Source organism: Podarcis liolepis, assembly GCF_965112155.1.
Source record: "Podarcis liolepis genome assembly, chromosome: 4".
Classification (NCBI taxonomy): domain Eukaryota; kingdom Metazoa; phylum Chordata; class Lepidosauria; order Squamata; family Lacertidae; genus Podarcis; species Podarcis liolepis.
The window spans coordinates 62,573,394-62,601,030 of NC_139558.1; the positions used below are offsets into that span (position 1 = coordinate 62,573,394).

At 39.8% G+C, this 27,637-nt stretch overlaps 1 protein-coding gene across 2 annotated transcripts in view; it reads right to left on the reverse strand.

Annotated features, from left to right (window-relative positions):
* The window catches only part of LOC310704781 (uncharacterized protein), a 240,754-nt gene that overhangs the window by 55,341 nt on the left and 157,776 nt on the right, over window positions 1-27,637 (reverse strand). Inside the window, exons 3-5 of one of the 2 annotated variants that reach the window (XM_083498764.1) lie at window positions 12,511-12,564; window positions 5,182-5,245; window positions 3,759-3,832 (exon numbers count right to left, since the gene is read on the reverse strand). In XM_083498764.1, coding sequence (XP_083354890.1) covers window positions 3,759-3,832; window positions 5,182-5,245; window positions 12,511-12,564 — 192 coding nt within the window. The remainder of the gene's footprint in view (window positions 1-3,758; window positions 3,833-5,181; window positions 5,246-12,510; window positions 12,565-27,637) is intronic. The other variant, XR_014524983.1, reaches the window with a different exon arrangement.

Genomic DNA, 27,637 nt, shown 5'->3' on the forward strand with positions numbered 1-27,637 from the left:
ACCAGGAGGGAGAAAACATGTTTTCTTTATATTAATATTATAATCACCTAATCCATCATATATATTATTTAAACTTCATTTGGTAAGTGAAACCCCTCACAGAATAGATTTGAAATCCATACTTGCTTCGTAATTAAGACTGCAGTCATTTTATTGTTGTTTAAACTTTTTAAATGAATTATCTGATCCAGTTTCCCATATTCGGTCAATATATTTTTAGATCCTCAGCTCTGCAGTGAATCCAGAAAAAGGTAAACACACATCAGTTCCAGCAGTTTCACATTTCTTAACTTTCTCTAGATTATGGCTTGAATATTTTTCATTCCTTGTTCTGTTGCAATGGTTTCACTTGCACGGTTTCTTTTATTTCCATTCATTTGTCAGTCTGGTTTCATATAGTAATTTCCTGGGGTATCCTTGGCAGAAAGTGCTCAAGGCAGCTAGATGACTGGTCTACAGGACAGAAATAATTGTGGCGTGAAATCTGAAAAATTGGGCTAGTTGCTTCCTGGATTTCTAAATGAACTCCAAATGAAAGTTCCCCCAGGAAAATCGCCTGTTGCTTTAAATGTTGGTTAAATCCATTTGGACCCATAACAAGCTTAGCCTCAAATATTAAGCCAAATCAAGATGAGTGTCCTGATATTCTACCTGTCCAGAATGATTATCATAAATTATTCATGGAACAAGGAGTGTATGGACCACAATCTGACATTATGACGAATTGTATGCAGGGAATACCAAAGAGATGCTCAGATCATTTTCATTGTCCATGAGGTATTATTTTGGTAGGAAATGTTGATGTGGAGGTCAAAAGGTTCATATTTTAATAAAACTGCCTTTAATAACATTAAAAAGCCACACACAATTCACATATGCTCATGGAAAACTCCACACCTTATCTAAGAAAAATCTCCTAAGGGAAACTCAGTTATTTCACATTGCTATAATGATAGCTTGCCAGGCTCAAATTAATGACTTCCTTGGGGAAAAAAGTAATAACATTTTCTCTGATTAACCAACTGGCTGGAGGACTCTGCTATAGTTCTGCTCAGATTCATTGGCAAAACCATTTTTTCTTGAATTGGAGATTTTTTGAGTCAGAGAGCCAAGGGGGAAAGATGGCAATAGCTGGTGTTCTGCAGGCTTCTGTAATTAACTATGATCACAAAATGGATTTGCTCTCATAAGATTTAGCAAAGATATAAAAGTCAGTGATATGCAATAAAACCTCAAGCTTCATGATACAGTCTTGACTCTACTAAAACCAGGAAGAGTTTAGCATGTAATGCATTGACTGTAATGCATACAGGAAAGTTCAGACCTAAACTTTGTTTTTTCCTGAGAATTTACACTGTATACCTTTTCATGAAAAGGTGTCCCCTTTATTAGTCTAGTAAAATAATGATAATCCTACATTCTAAGAAATAAATTAATGGGTGTAGAGTGGAGATACATCTCAAGAGCAGCGGGCAAGCTATTTATTCATAGTTGTCTATATCACCTTTACCTTTACCAAAACCCCATCAAAAAGAACTGAACAAAAATCACCTTGAATATTTTGCAGAAAGGCAGCATAGTATTTTCATCTGTGAACAGAATTTTTAACACCAGAATTAAAGGACAGAGCTGAATGTAAAACAGTTCAACTACAGGGCAGAAATCCGGACTGTCAGTTTCCCACACAAGATGAGGGAAAGGTGTGATTTGCCAAGGGAAGTATTGGCAGGTACTGTCCATACCCAGTCTTCCAATATTCCCCTGCAGCTATGCTCCTAGCCACCTCTTCCTCTGAATTCCATACACTGCCCTGTAATTCTTGAGCTGTCGCTCATCTTGTGCTGTCACTCATTACTTAGAAAAGAGAGAACTGGTGTGTGTGTGTGTGTGTGTGTGTGTGTGTGTGTTTGTTGGTGGTGGTTGCACCAAAACATCAATTGTGCTGTGGGCTCAGTTTGCAATCTGGTTTAGAGTGGGGGAATTCACTTTTGAGTCTGCAATCCATTCTGAACCTTGAAAGCATCACTAAACTACACAGCATTATCCTGTCCCCTGACCCCATGGTTAGGCTTCAGACTAGTTTAGAGTTCTGCGTTGTCAAATAGGAAGCAGTGTGAGCAGGCCAAATTCCACTTTCCTCCTTCCAGTGAGCTTACACCATGTTGTTTACACATTAACTCTGCATGCTAGGTTAGGCTTGTTAAGGTCAAATGGACACTCCAAGGCCAAGTATGAGTTTAATGGGTTCTCTCAATTCTGTGTCCTGTGCAAGTAGTATTACGTTTATTTACCATTTATCGGAGTATAGACTGCCCAATGCCAAATTAGGCTTCTTAGTGGTTAAAAGGAGAGGAAACGGAGAGGGAAATTTGTCTAGATAAGCATGAAGCCCTTATTCGTTGCATTTGTCAAAGATTTTGGAGAAAACTCTTTCCCCCCTATTGCTCTCTCTCTCTCTCTCTCTCTCTCTCTCTCTCTCTCTCTCTCTCTCGGCTTCAGTTCATATCCAACTATCCCACAAATGGTGGGAAAAGAGCTGGTGAAAATGTTGGGCACATCTCTATTTGAATTTCACGATAGTATTTCAGACTGTAAAATTCTATCTGTTCAAAATGGAAAATGGCAGTTGTAGAAAAAGCTTGTGATGATTATTTTCCTTGCTCTTTTAATGGAATTACCACACATAGCAAAATACATTATTTTTTCATTACTCTTTTGCTAACATACTTTACCTTCTATTGGCTTTCTTTATAAGCAGGTATTATGGCAATCCAGTAGGATTTGTAAAGTGCAAATACAACCGTAAATCATTTCAAGTATCAAACCATTTACATAACCTGAAAGCAGTCTAGATGGAAATCATTCCAATTCTACCTGCTTAATTTAAAACACTTCATTCTCCTAAACTAATACAAAGGTGAGTTAAAAAATATGAAATTGCTGTCCTTCTAATGGAATCGCCATCGAAATAAGGCTATTTCAGCAAAGAATCATTAAGTTGGGAATCCATGCTGAGGGGGGAAAGTGAATTACATATTTCTTGATAAATCATTCCCTGAGCTGTTATTATACCAGAGTCTTTCTATCCAACAGACTCATCATTTATAGCTCTACTATCACTCCAAGATCATAATCTTACTCCAGTTCAATTCTATAAAGAGTTTTGATTGAGGAAAAATAAAGAAGCATCAATATGAGCAGCCAGTTTCTGAAAAGGAAAAAAAAAGGCAGTGAAACCTAATAGCTTGTATACTCTGCCCAATAGATTTTGTGTAAAATAATAATAATAAACCTTACTGCTATATTCCCTATTTCTAGCACCAAGAGGACAACACTCTGCTAAAACCTCTAAAGGGCTGTGAGTAGAAGAAAAATTACCACTTGCAGAGCTACATGCATGGATGAGCAAGTATTACTGCAAGATGAGGCAATGGAAGGAATAGCCTCTACATTTGATGAGGTAGATTTTGTTAGTGGGAACAAAAATTCTGTATAAGGCTTTATTTTTCTTAGCTTGCAGGAAGTAGGGGAGGGGCCTGCCATAGGAGTGGAGCATGGTATTGCAAGTAGAACGTATGTGGATCATAACCACCCATACACATAAGTTTAATTTTAGTATTAAAATGCCAATGAAAAGTTATTTTAAAATAAATTCAGCATGATACTAAATGGTACTCAGAATGTACACCATGAAATAAACGTAATTAAATAAAATGTACCTACATTAAAAAATCAACAAGATATTAAATGGTACTCACTATGTTTAATTAAATAATTTTCTTCTTCTTTACTATTTTGTTTCATGGCTATCCTGCAATATTTTTCTGTATATCTAAGTAAGAAAAATACAGCTTTGAATTTAGATTATATTTTTAACAAGACTGTTAGTTCTAGCAGCAGCTTCAGTGACAGCGTTATTAGCTATTGATCATTCATTACCTCAGCAAACAAACTAAAGCAGATTGATTTAAGGGTAGGAATGGTAAACAGCTTTATGAGATAAAGGAAAGGAGAGAAAAATAAAGAATCAGACTTTAAATACAGGTTTTCTTGGCTCAAGAGACAATCAATGAATGTATCTCAAAGCATTAAGCCTATGTTGCTTTGTCTGGATTTTGACCACTGGGCAAGCACTGAATCAAAGTTGCAATTAATCTATGCCACTAATGAATATTGTAACAAATAGCTATGATTACATATAGATTCAAACAAGTTTGCTGCTCAAGTCTCAACACAGTCAGAGGTATGGTCAATAAGTAGTTAAGAAAACCGGGTGAAACTGAGCTATTGACTTAATGTACGTATTGTTAGCCTATAGAAAAAATTGCAGCTAGTGATGCTGCCAGGGTTCAGACTGGGATAATTAGCAATACTGAACTCAGAGAGTTCACTCCAAAAGTATTATGAGCTGAGTGCTATATACTGATGACATCCACCTCTATAGCCTTATGTGGGCATTCACTAACCTCCCCAGGATCAGGAACACTGCATGGGAATGCTTTAATAGCATTAAGTTGATTTCGCTTACAGTCCTCTTTCAAACCTTACAATATGGTAGAGGACATGGTCAGCATACATGGACCAATGGTCCCTTCATAGATAAAATTAACCAACACCTCATTTTTACTTTCCATCTGATTCAGTGTAAATGTTGAACTAATGTCTGGAATCTATACTGGGCTGGATGAGCACCAATCAAATTAAGGTCAATATAAACAAGATGAAGCTGCTGTTGGCCAGTGGTTTCCCTGCTTTAGATTATGCTGTTCAACCACTTTGGAATGAGATCACACTCCCATTGAAGTTTGCTGCACTCACTGATCCAGCTTCGTCACTTGACATCCAAATGGTCTCTAGAGCCAGAGGCATGGAAAGCGTTCTATCAGCTTATGCTGGTGCGCCATCTACAATTCTCTTTGTAGAGAGGTAGCCTAGGCATGGTTGCCAGTGTTCTGGGAAACATAGCTGCTACTTGGAACTGGGAACTGGGAGCATATCTTCCCAATCCTTAAACAGCTAAAATAGCTTCCAATTCATTCCCAGGCACAGTTCAAAGTGCTAGTGCTGAGCTTAAATACTTTTGTCCCAGATGAATCCTGTACTGCAAGTAGAATACGTAGAAGGTCCTCTTGGTGGTGGTGCTCCTTTTCTGGAATGATCTTCATTGGGAAGGATACCTACCTTATTATTTTTTCAGCATCAGGCAAATCTCTCACCAAACCCTCACAAGCCAGGCATAAAGAGCCTTTGAAAGAATTTTAATCTCAAAACGGATTGGTTTTATTGTGCTTGAATCTGATTCTTTTAATGTCATTATTATTTTATTATATTTAATCCCATTGCAACTGGGATGTTTTGACAATTGTAGTTTCCTTCTACAAAGGTTACAAAGGCAGGGAGGACTGGCAGGAAGTTTCCATGATTCCAAGCCTCCCTTGGCTGTTTTAAGCTGAAAATAGTTTTCCCACTTCAATAAAATTCTGAAAACCTGAGCTAATTACAAGATGAGCCAAGAACAGTTCTTCCCAAACAAAATATGATGCTAAAAAGAACAATGGCAGTGGAACTTAAAGATAAACTATAGCACATAGCACCAATATTCCATGCCCAGACACTCCTTTCCCAAACTCATCTTTACTTGGTTCATATTAAGTACTGTGTTATATAGTACATACTCATTAGTCACATGTACCTTAATTTCCCCCTTAATTGTGTTATTTGTAACAAAATTAGTGCAGATAAGAAAGTATTCTGCAACTTACCAATGTAAAAAGAGCATTATTATAAAGCAGTTTGCACAAATTGCCACCCCTGAGCTTTCTCTGCAGAAATGTGCTATTGAAGAGCATCAGCTGAACACCCAGACTGTCAAAATGGCTTCAAAATAATAGCGCTTTTGTAACAAGAGTTGTATTAACTGTTGGGATATGAGTACTACGCAGCTGCGAACAAGCAGTTCGATGTTTACATCGCATGATGGGTCTAACCGTGGGACAGGATGTTCCAGGCAATTCTCAGAGATTTGTTCTTTGTGTAATATGAGACCTTCCTGTTGTTTGTGTCAGGGAAGTCTGATGCAGTCGCTCGGTGGAATCTGAGTGAGCAGACATGCTTTTTGTACAGTGCACAGTCACGAATAAAGTAGAGATGAAACAGAATACTTTCTGACTGTTTTCTTTCTCCTGCTGCTATGCAAGGGGGAAGGGGGTGTGCACCTTTCATCAGGGAGGTGTCGCCTATCAAGATCTCCCTGGGCTGCCGGGATGCCAGCCAGGGTAGGTCACCGGAAACAGGCCCCGACAAGCCTGGGAAGAGGAGTCAGCCTTACCCGAGGGGGCCAGTTTCCAACATTAACAACAAGGCAGTTATGGTATTTTCCTAATCTTATACAGTGGAACTTACTCTTATATTATACATGTTTATAGGACTGTAGTTTTGCAGTGTGAGTCTATTTATTCAGAATTACGGTAAGTCCCATTAAGGTCAATTATTCCACAGTAGTAAGCAGTTAGGATAGCACGGTGAGACCTAAATACCGTATTTTTCGCTCTATAACACGCAGATTTTTGCTCCTAAAAAGGAAGGGGAAATGTCTGTGCGTGTTATGGAGCGAATGTGTGCTCCCTGGAGCCGAAAAATGAGGCAAAAATCAAACCGCGCTTCAGGGAGAAGGGAGCTCCGTGAGACAGGAAGCTGCTGCTTTCCTTCATTCTGCCTCAGGCTCTTACTGCCCACCCTGCTCTGTTTGGTTACTGTGTTTGCTCAAACGGAACAAAGAGCAGGGAAAGCCCCTCCCCTCCAGGCAAGTAGAGAGGAGAGCAGAGCGTCGCTCTATCCTGTCCCTGCTCCGGAGGGAACAATGTATGTGAAGGGAAGAGAGATTACAGGTTCGGCTTAAAATTCTGATTTGACTTCCTACTTTTTGTTTTTGGAGACACACAGCATTCAAATATGCTTTCTTCCATTTAAAAGGATGAAATCCTTAAACAGTGTTTTGCCTGTAAATTCATGCGATCTGGAAGATTACAGTGTCTGTACCTCTTAAGGGATGGCAAAGCTTAGGTTTCGCTGCTAAATAGTTCTTAATGCAGTTAAAATGCTTTCTTCTGTCATGCTGGTGGGAGGGAGAGAGAGAGAGAGAGAGCGCACGCTGGCTGGCTTGGGTGGGTGGGTGGGGGGAACTTTTGCCTTCCTTTCCTCACGTTATAGCCCTCTCCTGCATTCTTAGCCTTCTGTGTTTTTCCTTCCCTCCCCACTTAAAATGTGGTTACAAAGCATGGATCCACATGGATCCTCAGGATCTTTGCATTGGGTCACCCCAAATTCACTATCAGAGCACACAGCATGTCCATGGCTACAGCCTGCCCCCCCAAAATCACACACCCATTGTTGCCTGGGGCTGCAATGGTGCAAAAACGTGGTTACAAAGCATGGATCCACATGGATCCTCAGGATCTTTGCATTGGGTCAGCCAAAATTCACCATCAGAGCACATAGCATGTCCATGGCTACAGCCTGTCCCCCCCCCCAAAAAAATCACGCACCCACTGTTGCCTGGGGCTGCAATGGTGCAAAAACGTGGTTACAAAGCATGGATCCACAGGGATTCTCAGGATTTTTGCATTGGGTCACCCCAAATTCACCATCAGATCACATGTCTGTGGCCACAGCATGAAGCACAAAAATGATACGTCCACTGTTTCATTCAGAATATTTTTTCCCTTGTTTTCCTCCTCTAAAAACGATGTGCGTGTTATGGTCAGGTGCGTGTTATAGAGCGAAAAATACGGTACATAACAATCATTATTCAAGAATGGAACCAAACTGCTTTGGTTAAAAAAAAACACAATTATTTGTGGGGGTTTTTAAAAAAGTAATTTAAATACCAAATAGTTAAAAAGCAATTTTTTTCTTATTAATGCAGGCAGCCCCTATTTACACTGGGACTATGTTCCTAGGCACCTCGCCTTTAAATGTAATCAATTTGAAGCACCATTGAAAAAACCTGCAAACATGTTGTTCTGCTCCCTCCACACCTCACCCCTTTCTGGTGACATTTTTGTCACTTTTGGGGTTACTTCCAGGTTTGGCACATATGTGCGGTCGTGCACATATAGAACATGTGTAAATGGGGGAGTTGTCTACATGATCGCTTAATGTTGGATAGCCAAAAAAGAACAAAGGACACAATAAAGTTTTGATTTAAAAGTTGGATCCTCCCACCCAAGGGTCCATGTTGTACACAGCCCCTGGACTCCCCCCAAACCGGCCTGGAGGTGAGGCTTTATCCTGCAACTGGCCAGTAGTGCTGGAACCACGACAGGGGCCTTGGGGCCAATCAGCAGTGCTGACGTGATTGCAAAGTAAGTATATATATGGCAGCATGACATGTGCATGTCTCTTGCTTCGCACTGCCAAACACCCGCCCACCCACCGGTTGTTAGATCAGTGTCTGGCCTTGCTTTGTACTTCGGTTGGTCGCTTGTTTTGGAATAGGGGCTGGGTAGGAATTTTTTCCAGCATGGCAGATTGGCAGTGGCCACTTGGTTTTTGTCTACCTCTTAGCAATCGTCACAACTTTGTAAGATTTGGCAGTTAGGCATTGGTTTAGGGGAATGTGGGGAGGGGAGGTACAGCCATCACCTGCCCCTCCATTTGATCAGGTATTCCTTTAAAGGAATCCAGGGGTCTGGATCTCGTCTGAAGCCCGGGAGGGGCTAGGGCCATGCCAGGACCCCCGGTAACCCCAGGGGTGACACCAGTCAATAGCCATTGTTGGAGCTCCCTCTGCTACTAGTTTACCCTTTGCAGGCTTCCTGCTGGGTGAACAGGAGCCAGTTATAGTCATTAGATACCAATGCCTAAGCCAATACCAGCCACACTTGTGTATTCAATAAAGTTGTGGCCTAAATTTGCCCATTAACCTTTAAACTAATTTCTGTCTCCTTTGTGTCTATTTCCATGGGGGCGGGTTTCGGGGCTTGACGGGCAACTAGCCACAACTTGAACAAGTGAATCTGTTTATGAACTGGAAAATCCCTCCTGTGGCCAGCAAAACAGACACAAAAAACAGATTGGGGGAATACATACAATAACTATGGTGTATGTGTGGTGAAGATGGGCCATTAAATAAGAAGATGGGCCTAAAAATAAAAATAATATTCACATCTAAACCTAGATAAAGGAAGAGATGAAATTTCCTTACAAGGGATTAAATCATATTTCTTCCACAGTCCTTCCTTTGTCTGCAATGAGTGAAACAGGGAAAGGGAGAAAGCCCCTCTCATCAAGGTCTTTCCTCTCACATTGTTAAATGCTCACTCAGGAAAAAGAACGTGTCAAAAATAAAAATCCATGCCATATTGTTCCAGTTTCAGATAAGTATTTTTACTAAGATGGAAACTTGCCCTTGAATCTCTCACATTTTATATACTTCCAGACCTTTATGATTTCATCCACTTGACCTGTTGGCCCCAAGCTCTTCTTGCAATTGAACTTAAGGTGAGATGTAGCTCCTGTTTATAGTTTAACTTCCATTTATAGTGGCAATTCTTCCATTGGCCCTGAAATTTATGAAAGGAGCACTCAAAACAATAAAGTAGTAGGACTCACTATCTAAGAATACTCTATCGAAAGGTCAGAAGAAAGGTGGTGGCTTGATATTATTGGTCTAGACAGAATCAAAATGATTGTGTTTCTTTGTATAAGAGAGAGAATCTTACATTCATCGTGGATCTTCATAGCAAGTTTGCCAAGGGACTTTCCACCAGAAATATTGGCTGCATGAACATAGCATAGGAAGAAAGGCCCCAACCAAACCCTTATTCACACAAACCTTTTGTCTCATTTGATCTTTACTATTTTTTATGACTCATTTGCTATTTTACTTACTGCTGTTTCTGTTTGGGTTTTGTTTTTACTGTAATGGGTAGTGTTTTTTAAGAGAGAGGAGGCGTTCCAGCTTCGCCACTCTACTTCTCCAAAATGTAGCGTTCCCAATTGTGTGAAGGCTTGTAAATGGGTTCAAATGAGCACACTCACAAGCCCCTTCAGATCTTGCTGCTGAAGGCAAGGACTGAAGAGGGCTACAATAATTAACTTAGCATCTGGTGCTGAAAAACATGAGGAGAAACTTTAGCTTTAGAGTTAAGACTTGTGGTATTGCCTCTCTGTAGCTCTGGAAAGTTAACTACAAATACTGTTGTACTAAAAGAGAGAGAGAGAGCATCATATTTTTCAATTAGCCAAAGTTCAAATGTTATAGATTTCACATTAAAACTCAAATAACACTATTTCTCTCCTTAGCAGAAATGCTGAGCTGATTGTAATTCCCTGATGTACAACTTCCAGAAGGGGAGATATTTGAAACTTTCAGTTTAGATGCTGTATATTAAGAAGCACACTGTTGAACAAAATTTATTATTCCTCCTGGTTACCCGCTCAGTGCATGGATGTTGAAGCTATTGCTACACAGAGACATTTCTGTCATCAATAGGCTATATCTGGACACATATACATTAACAGCTTTTTTATCTTGGTTATGAGATAATTTAAAAAGAAATCCTAATTTCCTCAGCATTAGTTTCTTATTGATATAAAGCTGGAGAGTATTTTTGGGAAGTGTTTACACACAATAAAATTCTGCATTAATTACCCACTACTCATCTTCAGTCAATGGACACCTGAGTGGTAGTTCTTTGTTTCATCTCTCTGAACAGATGCTGGAACATTGTAACAGGAAATTTGCTGAGCAGGAAATGATATACAAATGTTAACGAAGCATTCATTTGTGATACAAATTGCAAAGACTCCAGGAACAGCCTGCTTTTTGTGTGAGACGACCATGATATTTTAACATCTTTATTCTTGATTAAAAATGAAACTAGTGTTTGATCTGAAATAACTGTAGATACACTCCCTGCCCCCTGAATAATCTTTTTAAAATTTCATAATTTGATATTTACTCGGATAGGATTTCTGAAAGTATATACTGTACTTTTTTTGACAGGGTGAAGGGAGGAAAAGCAGAAATAGTAACGGAAATCTTAGTTTGATTAAGGAGCTTCCCCCATAAGTTAAGTCCTCCATTCCATGGTATATGGAACCCTGCAGGACACTTGGTAACCTCCAAGCTGGATTACAGCAATGCAGTTTATGTGGGGCTGCCCTTGAAGTTTGTCTGGAAGCTGCAGCTAGTGAAAAATATGGCAGCTTGACTGCTCACTGGGGCAGGATATTGCCAACATAGCTGGCATTGACTGCCAAATCAGAAGAACCAGCTGCAGTCCTCTCCTCATCCTCATGATGATCTCCCTTTTCAAGTAGGAGGGGGTGATTCAAAAGATCCTATGCCTCCTAGGATGTCTTCCCAGAGACCACAGGATTGCAACTTCACCTGTTTTATTCTTTATATAAACTGCTTGGGAATGTGATTCAAGGGTGGTATAGACATACCGTATTTTTCGCTCTATAACACGCACCCGACCATAACACGCACGTAGTTTTTAGAGGAGGAAAATCCGTAGGCATGCCACCCGTAGGCATTTCCTCCATAACATGCACAGACATTTCCCCTTACTTTCTAGGAGGAAAAAAGTGAGTGTTATGGTGCAAAAAATACGGTAGTTTTAGCAAGGAAACAAAGAAGAGAGAAATTCATAGATTCAATCAGCACACTAGAAGAATGAGACACTAATTTTGGTGGACTAAAATACTGCTACATTTTGTCTGAAAAGCCATATAGCACATTGTGTTTTCAAGATGTTCCAAACAGACAGCATGAATAATAAGGAAAAAAATGTACTCCACAAGCTCTGCCTGTTCTTGCAGCCGTTGTAATGAAACTTCAACTCTCATCATAATTATAAAATGTATTACCATGCAAAATTAGTTGATGAATCTTGCACCAGTGATCCATAACAATGCAAAGACGATCTAAATATTTATTTATTCCATGATAAATAAATAATGTTGGTTACCATTATGCATTTATAAAAGATATATTAAATGAACCAAAACAAATTATTGCAAGATCCTGCCAACTTCCAGCTAGGGCACAATTAGCATTTAATTTGTTAGCCATAGAAACAAATATATAATTATTTTGTTAAGAATTGCTAGCTGCCAAACAATATCTGAAAAGTAATTCTAGATTAATTAGCAGCTGATAACATTCAGATCAGCCTGTCTCTGGGGTGGGAAAAAATGCCCTTTTATCATTAAGTTGTTATTTTTTTCTCAACAGTGAATTCATTTTAACCATATTGTGCAGACAATGCAAGGCAGAATATTATGATCAGTATGCACATTTAATCTTTGCAGCACTGAATTTGGTTACATAAATGAAATAAATGCCAGTGGGGGAAAAATAAGCACATTCTTCTTTCCTGTGCTTGGAGTATGTTCATTTCTTTCACATTTAAAAGAAAAACCATATCCATTAATCAAAATAAAGTTCCCCCTGCAAAACATCATATCTAGTTTAGCTTTATTTGGAATATATTCACTTACCCGTCACTTCAATCTTATTGGCTTCCATGGAACTTCTTGCCAGTACAATTTGTCCTAAAGAAAAGGACAACGTTAATATTATCTATAGGTTAAAAGAAAGTGGGATTTCAACGGCAGATACTCAATGAGACCAATGAAATGTCTCAGGGAGCTTCAAGACATTTCTTCAAGACATTTCTCATTTCTTAATCCATAGGTACTTGTTACAGTAAAATTCTATGCATGGGTCCAATGGACTTACTTCCAAATAAGTACATAGAGGATTGCAGCCTGAGGCAGTAGAAAATGGGGCTTCCTTCAAGTGTTAGAAACTGAGAAATGAACACTAGGAGCTAAATGGCACCTTAAACCTAGGTTTGTGGGCACAACAAGTGATGTTAAATTCTCGAGAATAATCTTTTGGAGAATATTCTCAAGAATATTCTCTATTAATGAGAATATTGAATGGCACTGCAAAAACCAGTAAAAGGTCCAGCCGTGACCGACTCTGGGGTTGTGGTGCTATCTCGCTTTATTGGCTGAGGGAGCCGGCGTACTGCTTCCGGGTCATGTGGCCAGCATGACTAAGCCACTTCTGGAGAACCAGAGCAGCGCACGGAAATGCCGTTTACCTTCCCACTGGAGCAGTACCTATTTATCTACTTGCACTTTGACGTGTTTTCGAACTGCGAGGTTGGCAGGAGCTGGGACCGAGCAATGGGAGCTCACCCCGTTGCGGGAATTCGAACTGCCGACCTTTTGATCGGCAAGTCCTAGGCTCTGTTGTTTAACCCACAGCGCCACACTAAATAAAAATATGGAAATGTCAAATGTTTAAATCAAGGCCACCTCACATGCTGTTACACATAATTGTATACGCTTAGGTACTTTAAGTGTATAAAGCATTAAAGCTACTTTCTGGGGGGTAAAATCGCACTGTATGGCCAAGGGTGTAGAATTGCTATGAATAAGATCACACCAAAATAGAAAAAAGGCTATTATATATAGTTGAAATAAATACGATTCAAATGTTCATCAAATTAAATGAATAGCACTTTAAAAACTAAATATACAGTGGTACCTCGGGTTAAGAACTTAATTTGTTCTGGAGGTCTGTTCTTAACCTGAAACTGTTCTTAACCTGAAGCACCACTTTAGCTAATGGGGCCTCCCACTGCTGCCGCGCCACCGAAGCACGATTTCTGTTCTCATCCTGAAGCAAAGTTCTTAACCTGAAGCACTATTTCTGGGTTAGCGGAGTCTGTAACCTGCGGAGTCTGTAACCTGAAGCGTATGTAACCCGAGGTACCACTGTGTATATATATATGTGTGTGTGTGTGTGTTTTCTGAAGCTCACATTTCAGAACTGCCAGTGGTGAATAACACAGTGCTCAGTAATGCAACTAGATCAAAAAAATCATTGTTCATTACTTACACTGGCAAAATCACAGCTTTACTTATTATTTACTAGATTTTTAAAATGTGGGTTGTAAAACTGGTTCTTACATTAGAATTTACTGTTTGTGGAGAATATTCTCCGGAGAATTTTCTAGCAGAGAATATTCTTGAGAATATTCGCATTCTCGAGAATATTCTTGAGAATATTCGCATTCTCGAGAATATTCTTCAGAGAATATTCTCACCTCAAGCACAACAAGCTGAAAATGAATGAACTGCAGCTAAACTATTATGTTCAATTTTAACATGGTCTAGTCCTTCCCCTGCCCACCCCTGTAGAAATGAAAAATCACGGGAGACGAGAGAGGCAGGTGTAACATGAGGCGTCTGTCTGGGCGGACCCTGAGAGCCTCTTTTATTGAATATTACAAGCATTGCCAAAGTGTGCCTGTGGCTGATTGGTTGATACATACACACAGAAACTTGTGATTGGTTAACATAAGTACTAAGGCGGGAATTTACATGTGAAAGGTGGGGATTACATGTGATCATTTATCATTGATGGAGAGAAGGCTGAGAAATGAAGCCTCCTAATTGAATTGTAACTAGGGATTAATTGGCACAAACAATATAACAATCAGGTTCTGTAGATATGGTCAGCTAGGCATGGAGAGCAAGTACAGTTTGTTTTCCATGAGCTTGGGATGTCTGTTACTTAATGATTGATCATAGCATGTTAACAATGTAATCAGGTTCTGTAGTCAGCTAGGTGTGAAGAGCAGGTTCGCACAGTGTATGCAAAAGCAGGGAAAAACCTAGAGCAAGACTTCTCAGAAAGCAAGAGAAAAGGAGGAGCAAAACTTCCCCAAAATGGAGCAGTTTTATGCAGAAAGAGACTAACAGTTATGTGCAGAAAGAAGACTTCCCTTTACACCCCCCCTATTATTCTTAAGAGAGTCTCTTCTCCAGTCTTTAAAGAGTAGTTGGGGAGGCAGAAAAAGGTCCTTCTTTTCTTCCACTCTGCAGTTTTAATCTGAAATCTTAGGTGCAGTACTGTGCCCAGAACTCAGAAACCGCTTGCACTAATGAAATTCCATGTCGCAAAATGCGCCTAGAACAATGCTTCCTCCTGAGTAGACATGCTTAGATTAAACTATAGGATTATTTTACACGCCATAGTAGAGATCGGCAAATCAGTCTATTTCTGGTCCATGTCACTTCTGCATTTATTTTCTTTTTGACATTTATAACCCATCTTTTCCTCCCAGGACCTCAGGGTAGCGCATATGGTCGTCCCCCCCATTTAATCCTCACAACAACCATGTGAGGTGGGTTTGGCTGAGAGGCAGTGACTGGCTCAAGGTTGCCCAGTGTGCTTTTTTTATGGAGATTTGAAGTCTGGTCTTGCAGGTCCTGTTCTGTTTCTGCTTAATCTGTGGCTATTAATCATGCACTAACTAAAGCATCCAACATGTTGCATATCATTGTTCTATTCTCTGTCTCTGTTTCTCACACACATCACTATATACTTTTCATATTTGTTAACTCTAATGGTATTTTCTCGGGTCCATGATATACTTTTCATATTTGTTAACTCTAATGGTATTTTCTCGGGTCCATGTAAATATGCACCGATAGCATCTGCAGGCCATAACACTTGTTGTCCCTTTCCCGTGAGCAGGGGCTATACACAAGGGGTCAGGCGTAACAACACTGAAATGTGCTAAGATTTTAAAATCTCTGGTGCCAGTTTTCTAAGCATGATGGAAGGCGATGGTCTAATGAATTATTTATGCAGTAACCTGTTGCTGTACGCCATGGTGTTGCAGAACAGGTTGCCAACACTTCAGGTTATGCATGCAAAAGTCAATTTTGAAGTTGAGATTTTAAGGGCAGATATTTGGCTAATGCTCAGAGTCTCTCTGTGTGTCTTGACATAACCATTTCAAAAGCTAAGAAATTATTTCTATGCTGATCTTTACCCACCAATCTTCAGAAGGATCTCACATCAAACTCTGATCCGAAAGGAACTGTATTTACATTTTTCAGCCGTATTTTGCAAAACAAGAAATCTACTAAAGATCAGAGAAGGTTAAATTAAATATTGATGATTATTGATATACAATAAAGGAGGTCAGGTTTCATTTCAATAGATTAAAAAAATTAAGAGGGTGGAAAAGTGATTTCCCCAAAGCCAAAACGCATTTAATATTCTCTTCATCTTATTTTCAAATGGATAATAATTCCCTGAAAAATTTCAAACAGCTTATATTCACCCAGAATAGTCTGATTATTCTGCCAGGTCATGAATGCTTAAGGATAATGTTGACAATGTTTGAAGCTTATTTTATTAGATACATATATAAAAAAATCATTAATTATATTTAGTTTAAGATTGTAATCTGAATGCCACAATCTTTTTAAGGTATATTTTCATCTGTTTTACAGAAGCAAGGCAAACAACAAATCACTAGTGAATTGTGAACACAAAGCAATAAACAACTGATGAGTAGAACAATAATGTGTATGCATGAGGCAACTATTGAGCTTTCCCTCATACATATTCATATGGGGAGAGAAAGAGAGAGAGAGAGAGAGAGGTTATTTTCTGTACAGTGTATATTAAGATGGTGTCTCTTTGATGGAAACTTTAAGCTGCAAGTCAAAGCATACCTACTCACAAGTACATCACTCTAAGCTAAGTAAAGCTCAGACCACAGATCAGAGTGCACGTACATCTCATGCACACCGTATATTAAAGTGCTCATGCCACTTTAAAACTCACTGCTTTCCTCAAAGAATCCTGGGAACTGTAGTTTGTTGAGGGTGCAGAGAGTTGTTAGGAGACCCCTCACAGTTCTATGGTCTCCAGCACCTTTAACAAACCATTGTCTCCAGGATTGTTTGTGGGGAGCTATGACTATTAAAGCTGTATAAGAATGTTTTAAACATATGGTATATATGTGTCCATAATCACCTCAGTATAGCTGTTGTTGTTGTTGTTTAGTCGAGCTAAGTTCCAACAACTCCATCTGCACTCTTTTCAATTGGAGCCAAAGAATATCAGGCTGTTCAAAACTCTTTGTTATCCAAACTCTGTAAGTGTCCATATCTGTACTGCTCTATGAAAATAGTGGTTTAAAAGGAAAAAAAGAGAGGAGTATTTCATGTCTGCTCCAGTGCTGAGGTTCTTTTCATTTGAGGTCTAATATAAATGTAACGCCCGGTATGTGTAAAAAGCTAACATGCAAAGCAGAGTACTTGAATTTGGTGCCATGTCTAAACCAAGTCACCTATGCATGTATGCTAGAGATTCATCCTCGGGTGTGTGTGTGTGTGTGTGTGTGTGTGTGTGTGTGTGTTGTGTCAGCATGCTAATGCTGCATGTGTAGTAGGCAGTGTCAACAACACGGCTTAGACATTACATGATACTAGAGGTGTGGGATTTGCATAGGTAGGATTTTTTAAACAGGTTTCAATAAAGCAGAACAACTAATGCATAGGACCATTTAGAAGTAAATTCCACTGGATTAGTCTCAGGGATATGGTGAAGTCTACAGCCTAAATGAATATATTGTGGAGCTGTTTGTACAATGCAGTGGTACCTTGACTAGCTGTGTGTAGGCAATATCAGGCCTTATATCAGCAGAGATGACCCGTAAAGCAACATAAGATTTAAATGTAACTATTAGCACTTTGAATTGGTCCCAGAAGCCAACAGTCAGCCAGTGCAGATTCCATAACACATTTCTCTATCTGTCAGGAGATGAGCTTTGTCTGCTAATTACTACTTCAGAGTCATCTTCAAATGCTGCCCCACATAATGCGCATTGCAGAAGTCAAGCTTGTAGGTTACAAAAGTATTCATAAGTGTGATTCTTTAAAAAAGAGCAGAACATAAACAATAAAAGGCATACCTGGCCACTGCTGCTACAGTACCTAGAATTCTTCTCCCTGAAATATTTGCCGTCATTGGAAAGCTAAATACAGAACTATGCCGAAAGAGAAGACATTCAGAAGCAGTGCAGATTAATATGATTATGGAAAAAGAAGACATGCACAAGTCCACACTTGTTATGCGTTCAGTGCAGAGTTGTTACTAATTTGTTGTAGCAAATCCAGGCACCTATTCTCCAGAAGTACTTCAGTTTTGGGGACTGCACATTTTCTAAAGTATTATTTTGCTGTTGGAAACATGCAATTTTCCTCTCAGTCAAGCACATCAATTGTGACTCTTCATGCTGTGTGGAGTGTGATTGTATGACTGTCATGGGTACCTATTATACTTTGCCTGTGACATTGCAAGTGACCAATGACCTAGTCTTTTTCTTTTGCCAGCATCCTTTAAAAATGTTTTATTTTACTTTTGCTTTAGTTTCCTATAAATTTCAGACAGTGGGTGCTCTCTTGCCAATTAAGTACAAGGGCACTCATGTAAAACACAGCAAAAAGAAGGATAGTAATGCTACTGCCTTCCTTTCTAGAATTCCCCATGAGCCTTTTGTTTTCTCCTATTTTTTGTTTTGTTTTTCCAAAAATGTACATGTTTCTTTTTCCAGTACTAAAATCTAAATATCTCCTGGTTTAAACAACAGCAAACATCAGTACACCTGCCCTTCACAGGAAAATTAAGTCCTGCATTTAGGTATAAACATAAACATAGATCAATGGAACAAGTATAGAATGAGGTTGGCAGCAGTACACACGAAAAGGATCTAAGGCTCTTAGGTGATCATAAAGCAAACATGAACCAGTACTGTGATGTGGCTGCTAAAAGGGCTAATGCTATAGTTCGGCTTAGTGTTACGTGCAAACTGAATTCCTGGAACAATAAAAGCCACGTTTTGTTATTTTTATGTTTATTATTTGATGTGTATAGTTTATATCAGGACATTATTTTTGTGCACATGCAAACACACTTGCACACATACATATATAGCCTCTCATCAAATCTGCATATAGGGAATTCTTCCATTGACCTTAATAAATCCACTATTTTATGTTAAGGATGGGATACGAAGACTGATATGCTCATTTAATACCAAATGAAAGTTTAGCCAGTGGCTTTTATTAAATCAGGCTAATGAATATTCTCAAAGAACTGGAGAGTGAGAGACTTGAAGAGAAATGTTAGAAACTGACTTTAAATAATTCAGCATGAATACATTCCTTGGTAGGGAATGTTTGATTATGAGATACACCTTTTATACAGCAGAATCATTGCAGATGAAAGCAGAATTCAGGCCAGTTTTCCAGAATATGATTCTTTTTAACCAATGGAGCAATAAGGGAACTTCTGTGTAAACAGCGTACAACCCATATTTTCTTTCATGTATATCTGAAATGCTAGATTCAGGAGCCTTCAGTTAAATGGAATCACAATGTCCTGGAACTGCATCACTATACAAGTTAAAGGTGTGTTATGCTCTTCTACTCCTTCTTGGCAAGTTACAGATCTATGAATATGAATAAACATGGTTGCAGAAGCATGCAGATATGCTAACACTAAAACATGAATATTTTAACACCCACTGGTACAAATTATAAGGGGGAGCACCTGCCACTGATGGCATAATACAATATTTTTTTCCCTTTCTCTGGAGCTGTTAAATCCCAAACTAAGTAAAGTACTGTCTGGCAAGTTGTCCCCAAAGAAATCAATTTATATAACTATACAGTTTCTATGAAAGGAACTTGGCTGAAATCCTTAAGCTCACTTTGAAACTATGGCAGTTGACTGCTTGAGCCCTTCCTTGAGGTCATTTTAATCCTTTAGATTAGCTGAGTGCTTCGAAATGCAAGTATGGATTTTGCCTGCGAGACAACTTTTTTAAAAACTGAGTTAGCATCTATCTTTCCCCCCCTTTGTAACTCAGCAGAAGTTAAGGAGATAGCAACGTAACATCTATTAATTAGAAACAATTAGTTTATGTGTGCCATATAATTGCCTAACATAGTTAGAAAGATAGTCAATCCAAAAATATTTCTGTACAGTGCTTTGTACACATCTTTTCAGAGCCTCCAAAGAGATACCCAGTTTTCATAAGGCCTTAGTCCCATTTACCTCCCCACTGCCAGAGTAACTTGCACTGTATAACCTAAAGGCACTATTATTCTGTTGGTGGTGGTGGTGTTGTTGGTGTTCACCGCTCAGAACTAAACGCTTGGCGATATAATGAAAACTTCACATTGTCTACAGGTTTATAATATAAGCCACTGGTTCCCAATCTCCCCACCCCAAAAGACCACTTCAAAATTGCTGAGGATCTTGATGTACCACTGTATTTCTTATATATTGTATTTTCTTGTATTACAAGTTGAATTCTATAGAATTCAGTAGAATTAAAATTGTAGCTTAATAATATAAAATATAAGACATAAAAGAAGCACTACACATATAATTAAAAATAAATATGGATATTAAACAAATGCAGTTTGGTTGTGTGTGTGTGTACATCAAGTCTTGGAACTTCTTATCTACTTCCACATAGTGAAGAATGGAAAAGTTCAGAAGAGACTATAGAAATGCTGAAGTGCAGAACGAAGAACCTTTTTCTGTTTGATGGAATAACAATGTTATTGGAACTGAAAATAAAGTATATTTGTGTGACCAGGTGGAGCCCCCCCCCCAGTCCACAGGGACCACCAGAATGAATAATGATCCATGATAATGCGTTATGGAAATTTTGGGCACAACTTTATTAAACTTTCAAATGTAGGAAGACCTTGGCTTAGGCACTGGGCATGTATCCCTCCCAGCCCCCCAATTGGGGGAACTGGAGCACATCAGGGTAAATGGGATATGGGGGAGCACTGCAAGACGTAAGTGTACACAGGCAGCCCAGCCCATATCTCTGCACGCAGGGTAGTTCACTGACAACCTTTCAGTGTATGGCCAGAGACACCCATTTACAACCCCTTTAAGAGGGGACTCTGGAATCGCCACCGTGGGGGGGGGGGCGATGAGTCACCACTTCATCCCCCCCCCCCATTTTAGGGTAGAAAAGATGCAGGAAAATTTTTTCCCGGCTCTTCAACAGCAACCAGTCAAAAGACCGTAGTAGTGCCCGCTAAACAGGAAGAAAAAGGTTAACCTGCAAAAAGAACATTAAACTAAGGGAGGGTTGGGTGGGTGGAACTCCTGAGCTGACTGCCTGGCTGCTCCCGGCTCCACCTCCTATTTATGCAACTGGCCCCACCTCTAGCAGTGCTAAATGACTAACTGAGGTTTAGTGGGAACCTCCAAAGAATAGCACTGAGAGGCAGGCCAGCCCAATCAGCCAGTAGGTCCTCAGGAGCCCGAGGCGCCGCATGCGATCCCACAAAGGGCGCCCACAGTGTAAGGTGTGAGTGCTCATTTGCAGCATGCCTAATGAATGTTTCCTCAGAAATAAGTCTAACATTCTTCTGTGGAACTTGGGGTCAAACTCGATGTGGCATTAAATGTATCTTTGGAAGTCTGTTTGGGTTTTAGAAAATGAAAATAAAAAGCAGGTACGAATGCAATGCGCAAGTTCCTATTAGCATCAATGATAGCTTTGAATGCAAGGAGGCTAGCAGCAGTACAGGGTAACATTTTCATGAGTACCATGAGTACCATGGCCAGAGAGGAAATAGTTAAACATACATGTGCACACTCCTCCCACCTGTTGTTGTTTTTTTACTGCATGACATTTTTTATTGTGTCGTTTGGCCCTTAGGGTTGTATCTAACTAAAGCTTCAATCCTCCTAATCCTAGTTACCTGGGAGTAAGCTGCATTGAATTCAGTGTGACTTACTTCTGAGTTGACAGGGTTAGAATTGCACATGTAAGTCATATTTAGAGCAGACCCTCTCAAATCAATGGACTTAGGCATGAAAGCGTGTTCTCATTAACAGAGAGCACGTGTTGCGGTTGGGGAAACAAGCCACCTTTCCGTGATTAGGCAGATTTGTGAGAAACCCAAGCCTCCTAAGGGGTTAAGATTGGGTTGCTGGGGAGTTCGGATTGTTGCTAAATTTGGAGGAGGGGTCAGAGGCTTTAAATACAGGGGCCAGACGTTGTACTTCCTCTTGGCCGTTTTGCATCGGATCATGAATAGCAATTTGCTGTTAAACACCTTATTTAACATACAGTGGTACTTCTGGTTAAGAACTTAATTCGTTCTGGAGGTCCGTTCTTAACCTGAAACTGTTCTTAACCTGAGGTACCACTTTAGCTAATTGAGCCTCCTGCTGCTGCCGAACCGCCGGAACACGATTTCTGTTCTCATCCTGAAGCAAAGTTCTTAACCCGAGGTACTGTTTCTGGGTTAGTGGAGTCTGCAACCTGAAGCGTCTGTAACCTGAAGCGTCTGTAACCCGAGGTACCACTGTACTCTAATGCATTAACTCTTACAATTTCTAAAATAATCAACAACAATTAAAACCCACAAAACCCACCAAAGCTGTCAGTTTCATCATATAATTGAGTCTAACAAGTATGATGGATTAATAATAATAATAATATCAATCCAGGGGTTGGAAGGAGGAGGTGTTGGTTGGCTTTTGAAAAGTTGCAAGCCAGACAAAATTATTTTGCCAGGGCCATATTTCAAGGAGGAATCAATTAATCAATATCTACTAGTTTCCATCATATATATTCTTTGATGTCTCTAAAAGCAGATATAAACTTTTGCCAGTTGGAAATTTTAAAATGGATGAAACTTATGCTAATATTAAAGCTACCAAATAGTTTGAAAACTATGCTTGCATGGGAGAAGAAAATGCTATAATGTTTCATAGGTAACTGAGATCATACACACAATTTCTTGATACTTTTTAAAAATAGGTGAATTAAGGATGCTATGAACTGGACATGTACTGCTTGGCTGGCAATATGTCAAGGTGGCAGACTATGCTGTCAAATTTAATGGTTTTGTTATAAGCCAAGGTATTAAGCTCTGATATCCTCTAGTGAGAGAATGGGATTTGAAAGCACTGAACACGTTACAGCATCAAGCACATAATGCCAATGCCTTCAAATATATCTTAATAATTTAGAAGCATGGAAGTCCTTTCCATGCAAGTTTTTGTGAAATTAATTGGCTTTGTACTGGCAGGACAGCTTAACATCAGCCAGATACCCCTTTTAAGATGGCATAAGCATTCAAAGCCAAAGCCATGATCCTACACACTGCTTCTATTGAAAGCAGTGATATTTGCATTTATGCAATGGGTTTCGGAGCCGAGTGCTGCCAGTGGAATTGATGAGCGATACTCAAAAATTCCAATCTGATTTTCATTCAGGTTGTATGGAGCGCACTCCCATGTGCATCAGTTCATGTTACTAACAGGAGAGAGGTCTTGATCTCCCTATCTCCTCACATACTGCCTGTTGGTTTTCAGTTTCCCATTTTTCTAATCTTACATACAGTTCTTCACATTTCCACACCAGTTTTCTCTTTTCCAAAAATCTTAATGAAAATCCATCAGAATTTTAGTCTACATTTCTCCTAATATGCACATCCGTATGCAATTTCCCCCAATATACATGTTTAGCAAAGCATTTCCCCCCTGACATAGTGGAATTTGCTATTTTTGCTAATATACTGGCATCTCCCCACTTACCTGGGGCTACATTCCCGGGTACCATATGTATACCATCTTAAAAGCCTGTGAACATCCTCAACGCCAAACTGCCAAAAATCCGCTAAACTCCACCATAATTGCTCCCTCTAAACCTCCTTTCTCAAACTCCAACTCTCCACAGGAGTCAAAGGTCAGTGCAAAAGCTCATGGGATTGCAGTTGCAAAGGCTTCTGTGATTGCTAGCAGTTTCCCCACTCTTTCCCCATATTTTTTTTGCAGTTTTCCCACTCTTTTCGGGCAGTTTTTGCCCTTTTCGCACCATTTTGCAGTTTAAACTGATTTATTTAATTATTTCCTGGTGTCATGCGTATACACAGCCATGCGCAAAGTGAAAGTGCAGGAGTGCGGAAATGCCAGTATGCATTTTTTACGTAAACATTACCTTAGCGTATGCATTTTTTTGTACACATTTAGGCTGAAGATGTATTGCAATATTTGTAGAAGTGTGAACTTTGAAGGATGGCTGTGTTTCTGTATGTGTACTATTGCGTATCGAGGCCCCATGACCAACTTTTTCCCTAAGGTGCGAATAACTAGACAACACATGGCTTATTGGTTTTGGGATCAAATAAGGCCACAATTTTATTGGTTACAGATGTAAGGTTTGACCATAGGCATTGTGGTAAGCAATGGCACATGTCATTCCTGTCCGCTGGGAGTGTTTCTAAGGGTGAAGCTAGAGGGGATTCCCCATGACCTACGTCAAATCAGGGCATCCCCCGAGCAGTCCCCTTTGGAGGAGTGGTATGGCTCTTTCCCCTGTCTGGCCATTGGACAGGACCCACTCCTTTGGGATCCTTTTAACAGAATACCCTTATCCATGGAGAGGCAGGAAGAGGCTACAACCTCCCCTCCAACCAAGGCTAGGTTTACCCAATGCATATCTGCCTTGCAAAGTTGAGATGACTGCTATGAGGTAGGCAAAAACCCCAATGGCAGTGCCAATTAGCCAAGTGGGAAAAAATTCTGCCCAGCCCATTAAAATTAGGTGACCAATATTGTCCACATTCGTGGAAAAACCCCTGATCTGAGGGAGGGTGGGTGGGAGATCCGACATGGTGAGATAGAGGCCGAAAGGCCCTGCAGGCCAGGCATTTAAAACATCCCCCTGACATGGTGGCAAGGACTACAATGTTTCAGTTGGTCATGTGCCCAGGGGAGTGCCCCCTAACTCCTGCTGCCATTGGCTGATTTGGTGGCAGGAAGATGATCCAGCCTGTGATAGGTTGGCTTACCAGGGAGGCCCGGGCCCACCTGCAAAGGTGCCTGCCCAGTAAGGGGGTGAATGGATTCTGTAAAGTGTGAATTAGGTGTGTTGGCCTATAAAAGTGAACTGAATTAAATTGCCCCCTCCTACACCTTCTGCTTTACAAAAATCTGAGAGTAGCACCTGTGGCTGCTGCCGGCTGCCAATGATTTGAAGGCAGTGTAAAGCAGTGTTCCCCAACCTTGGGCCTCCAGCTGTTTTTGGACTACAATTCCCATCATCCTTGACCACTGGTCTTGCTAGCGAGGGATGATGGGAGTTGTAGTCCAAAAACAGCTGGAGGCCCAAGGTTGGGGAACACTGGTGTAAAGGATGTGCAGCTCTCAGTCTCTGCTCAGCTGGGGAGGCTTTGCCTGGATGCTGTGGCTTCCCCCAGAAAAACACAATCTTCCTGCATACCTCAGTGGTCCTAGAACCTCTGAAAGTCTCCTTGTGCCCTTCATGATGCTCAGAATATCTGCATGAAGGTCTTTGTGCAGAAGTCCTCTTTCTGAAGCAGTGTCCACTTTAAGTCCAGTTTGAAAACAAAGAACCTTAAGAGGGGACGAAAGGGACCCATGGGCAGTAAGCACCTGACCAGCAGACAGAGCAGACTCTTTGATCACCTGTTCACAGTCTTCCCTGCCATGGTGATATATATTGATTAATAAATTTGCATCACATATAAATTGTCTAGGCCCTCTCTTTTGGTAGAATACCTACCCTACAAGCAGCAGAGTGATGGGCTGATTGCACTTACTCATTTGATGAAATGTCATAAGAGGAACAGACTGTTCAGAAGTGTTTCTGAGGCTCGCAGACAAAAGCACACAGGTTGGTGTCTGCATTTTCAGTGGTACATGTGCTTGCGGTGAACACAAAATGAACACAAAAGACTGTCTAGGGTGTTGCTTCATACAGATCTGCCTCTTAAAAAGAAACAGCCCTGATTTTGAGGGAGAGTGCGGTACAGGAATACCTGTATACATAAATAAATAATTTTTACTCTCTTGTAAGAGTTTATAGCAGCCTTAATCCACACTGTGGTGTAATGAATAAAGTATGGATATGAATGAAAAGTCCTACACCAAAGATACATGCACATTGTTTATGTGCACAGAACTGAAGAGAAAGGGGAGAATTAGTCGGGCTAGCATTTTTTTCTTATAGCTTTTCAGAATAAAATGTTAAATACAATTTTAATTATTGCAATGTTGCTTGTATCCACTTTATAGTTGGATGAATGCCTTTACACTCATGCCTATGTCTGGCATTAAATCTATTTGTTAATCCATTCATGTTCTGCAGCTTCATTTTTTTCTGTTACAAAAGTAGTGAACTAACATATGTGCATTTTTCATTCTTTTAAACCTAAAACCTGCAAATACTTTTTTAAAATACAGAATTATTCTTCAGCATTCATGTCCCTGAGACTGAATCCAAATGATGATAATTTTGAAAACAAGAATGAAGCAAAGCAGTAGAGAGAAAAACTAATAGAATTGTTAAAATTCACAACCTGCACTAGTGGACATGGCTTAAATATTCATACATGCTTCCATATGACCTTCAGTTGTAAACAAAGAATATTAAGCATTGTTATTTATCTTCTGGTAATGAATATATATTAGTCTGGAATCTAATGAATAAGTAGAACAACTTTTTCATTAAATATTTATTAAAGTAATATTTTCTAGGCTTACCAATTACAGAGGGCATCATATTAGAACAGCTCACTTTGAGAATTCCTGGAAGTTCAAGCCATGAATGTGCTAAACAATTAAGGAAGGTCTTAGATCAATATACCCTATTGACTCAATATAAATAACAGCAACGAAAGTAAACATAGGGCTATAATAAAGCAACATTTGTGATGGAATAAATAACCAGTCGACGTACTAATTTGGAAGAGTTATTGTCACTTTCTTTCTCTTTGTGTGATTATATTAGTCATTTTCCTAAATATATGCAATGCATGCAGTGGGCTTGATTCAGATACCTGGAAAGCAATAAATATATTATCTTAAGAGCAACAGCTCTGAGTGTAGCCCACCAGAATGTTCTCATATATGATCCCCACCGAAACAAATTGGAAAGGTGCAAGAGCACAAAGGTTCCAGTTTTTTTCACTGGGCTTATGCAGGAGGTAGGGCTATGTCTACAATGAACAGTAGGGTTGCTTGTAAAGATATATATTAGGGGTGAGCTGAAGCATCGCCTACAAATTATTTCAGAATGAAAAATGCACATTTGGTGGTTTGGGTGGTGCAAACATGCCTTTGGAGCATCCACTCCCATGAAAAGAAAAATCCTGTGTCTGTTCATAACCACAGTGTCATGTTTCCCCCCTATAACTTTTGTGCCACCATGTTATCCTTTTCCTTACTGTAAGATCTTGGCTAATCAGGTAGGAAGTGAGATTTCATATTACTTTATAGATAGTACAGCGGCATGAAGATAGGGGGAGTGCTATCCTTCCCTAGTGATGAGGAAGCATAATCCATTTCCCAAGGGTAAGCACCATGGCTCAAAGGTAGAGCATCTAATTTGCATGCAGAAGGTCCTAGGTCCATTCCCCAGCATCTCCAGGTTGGGCTAGCAGAGATCCTTATCTGGAACCTTGACAGAGCAACTGTTGGACTGTGTCAAGACACTACTGAGCTACATGTTCCTCCACTGTCCTGTAAAGGAAAGCAATTAAACTGCCACAGTGTAACTCAGGAAGAGAGGGGACACTTTGTATTTGGGCATTGCACTGAGGTTGTTCTGCACAATGTTCAGTGCCGGAAGAGAAAGAAAATGTTTTCCAGTTTCTAAAATGTTCTTTTCTCCTTTACATGTATGAACTTCATTCTTGTTCACGTAACTCCACCATCAGTGCTTTTTTCTGGGGG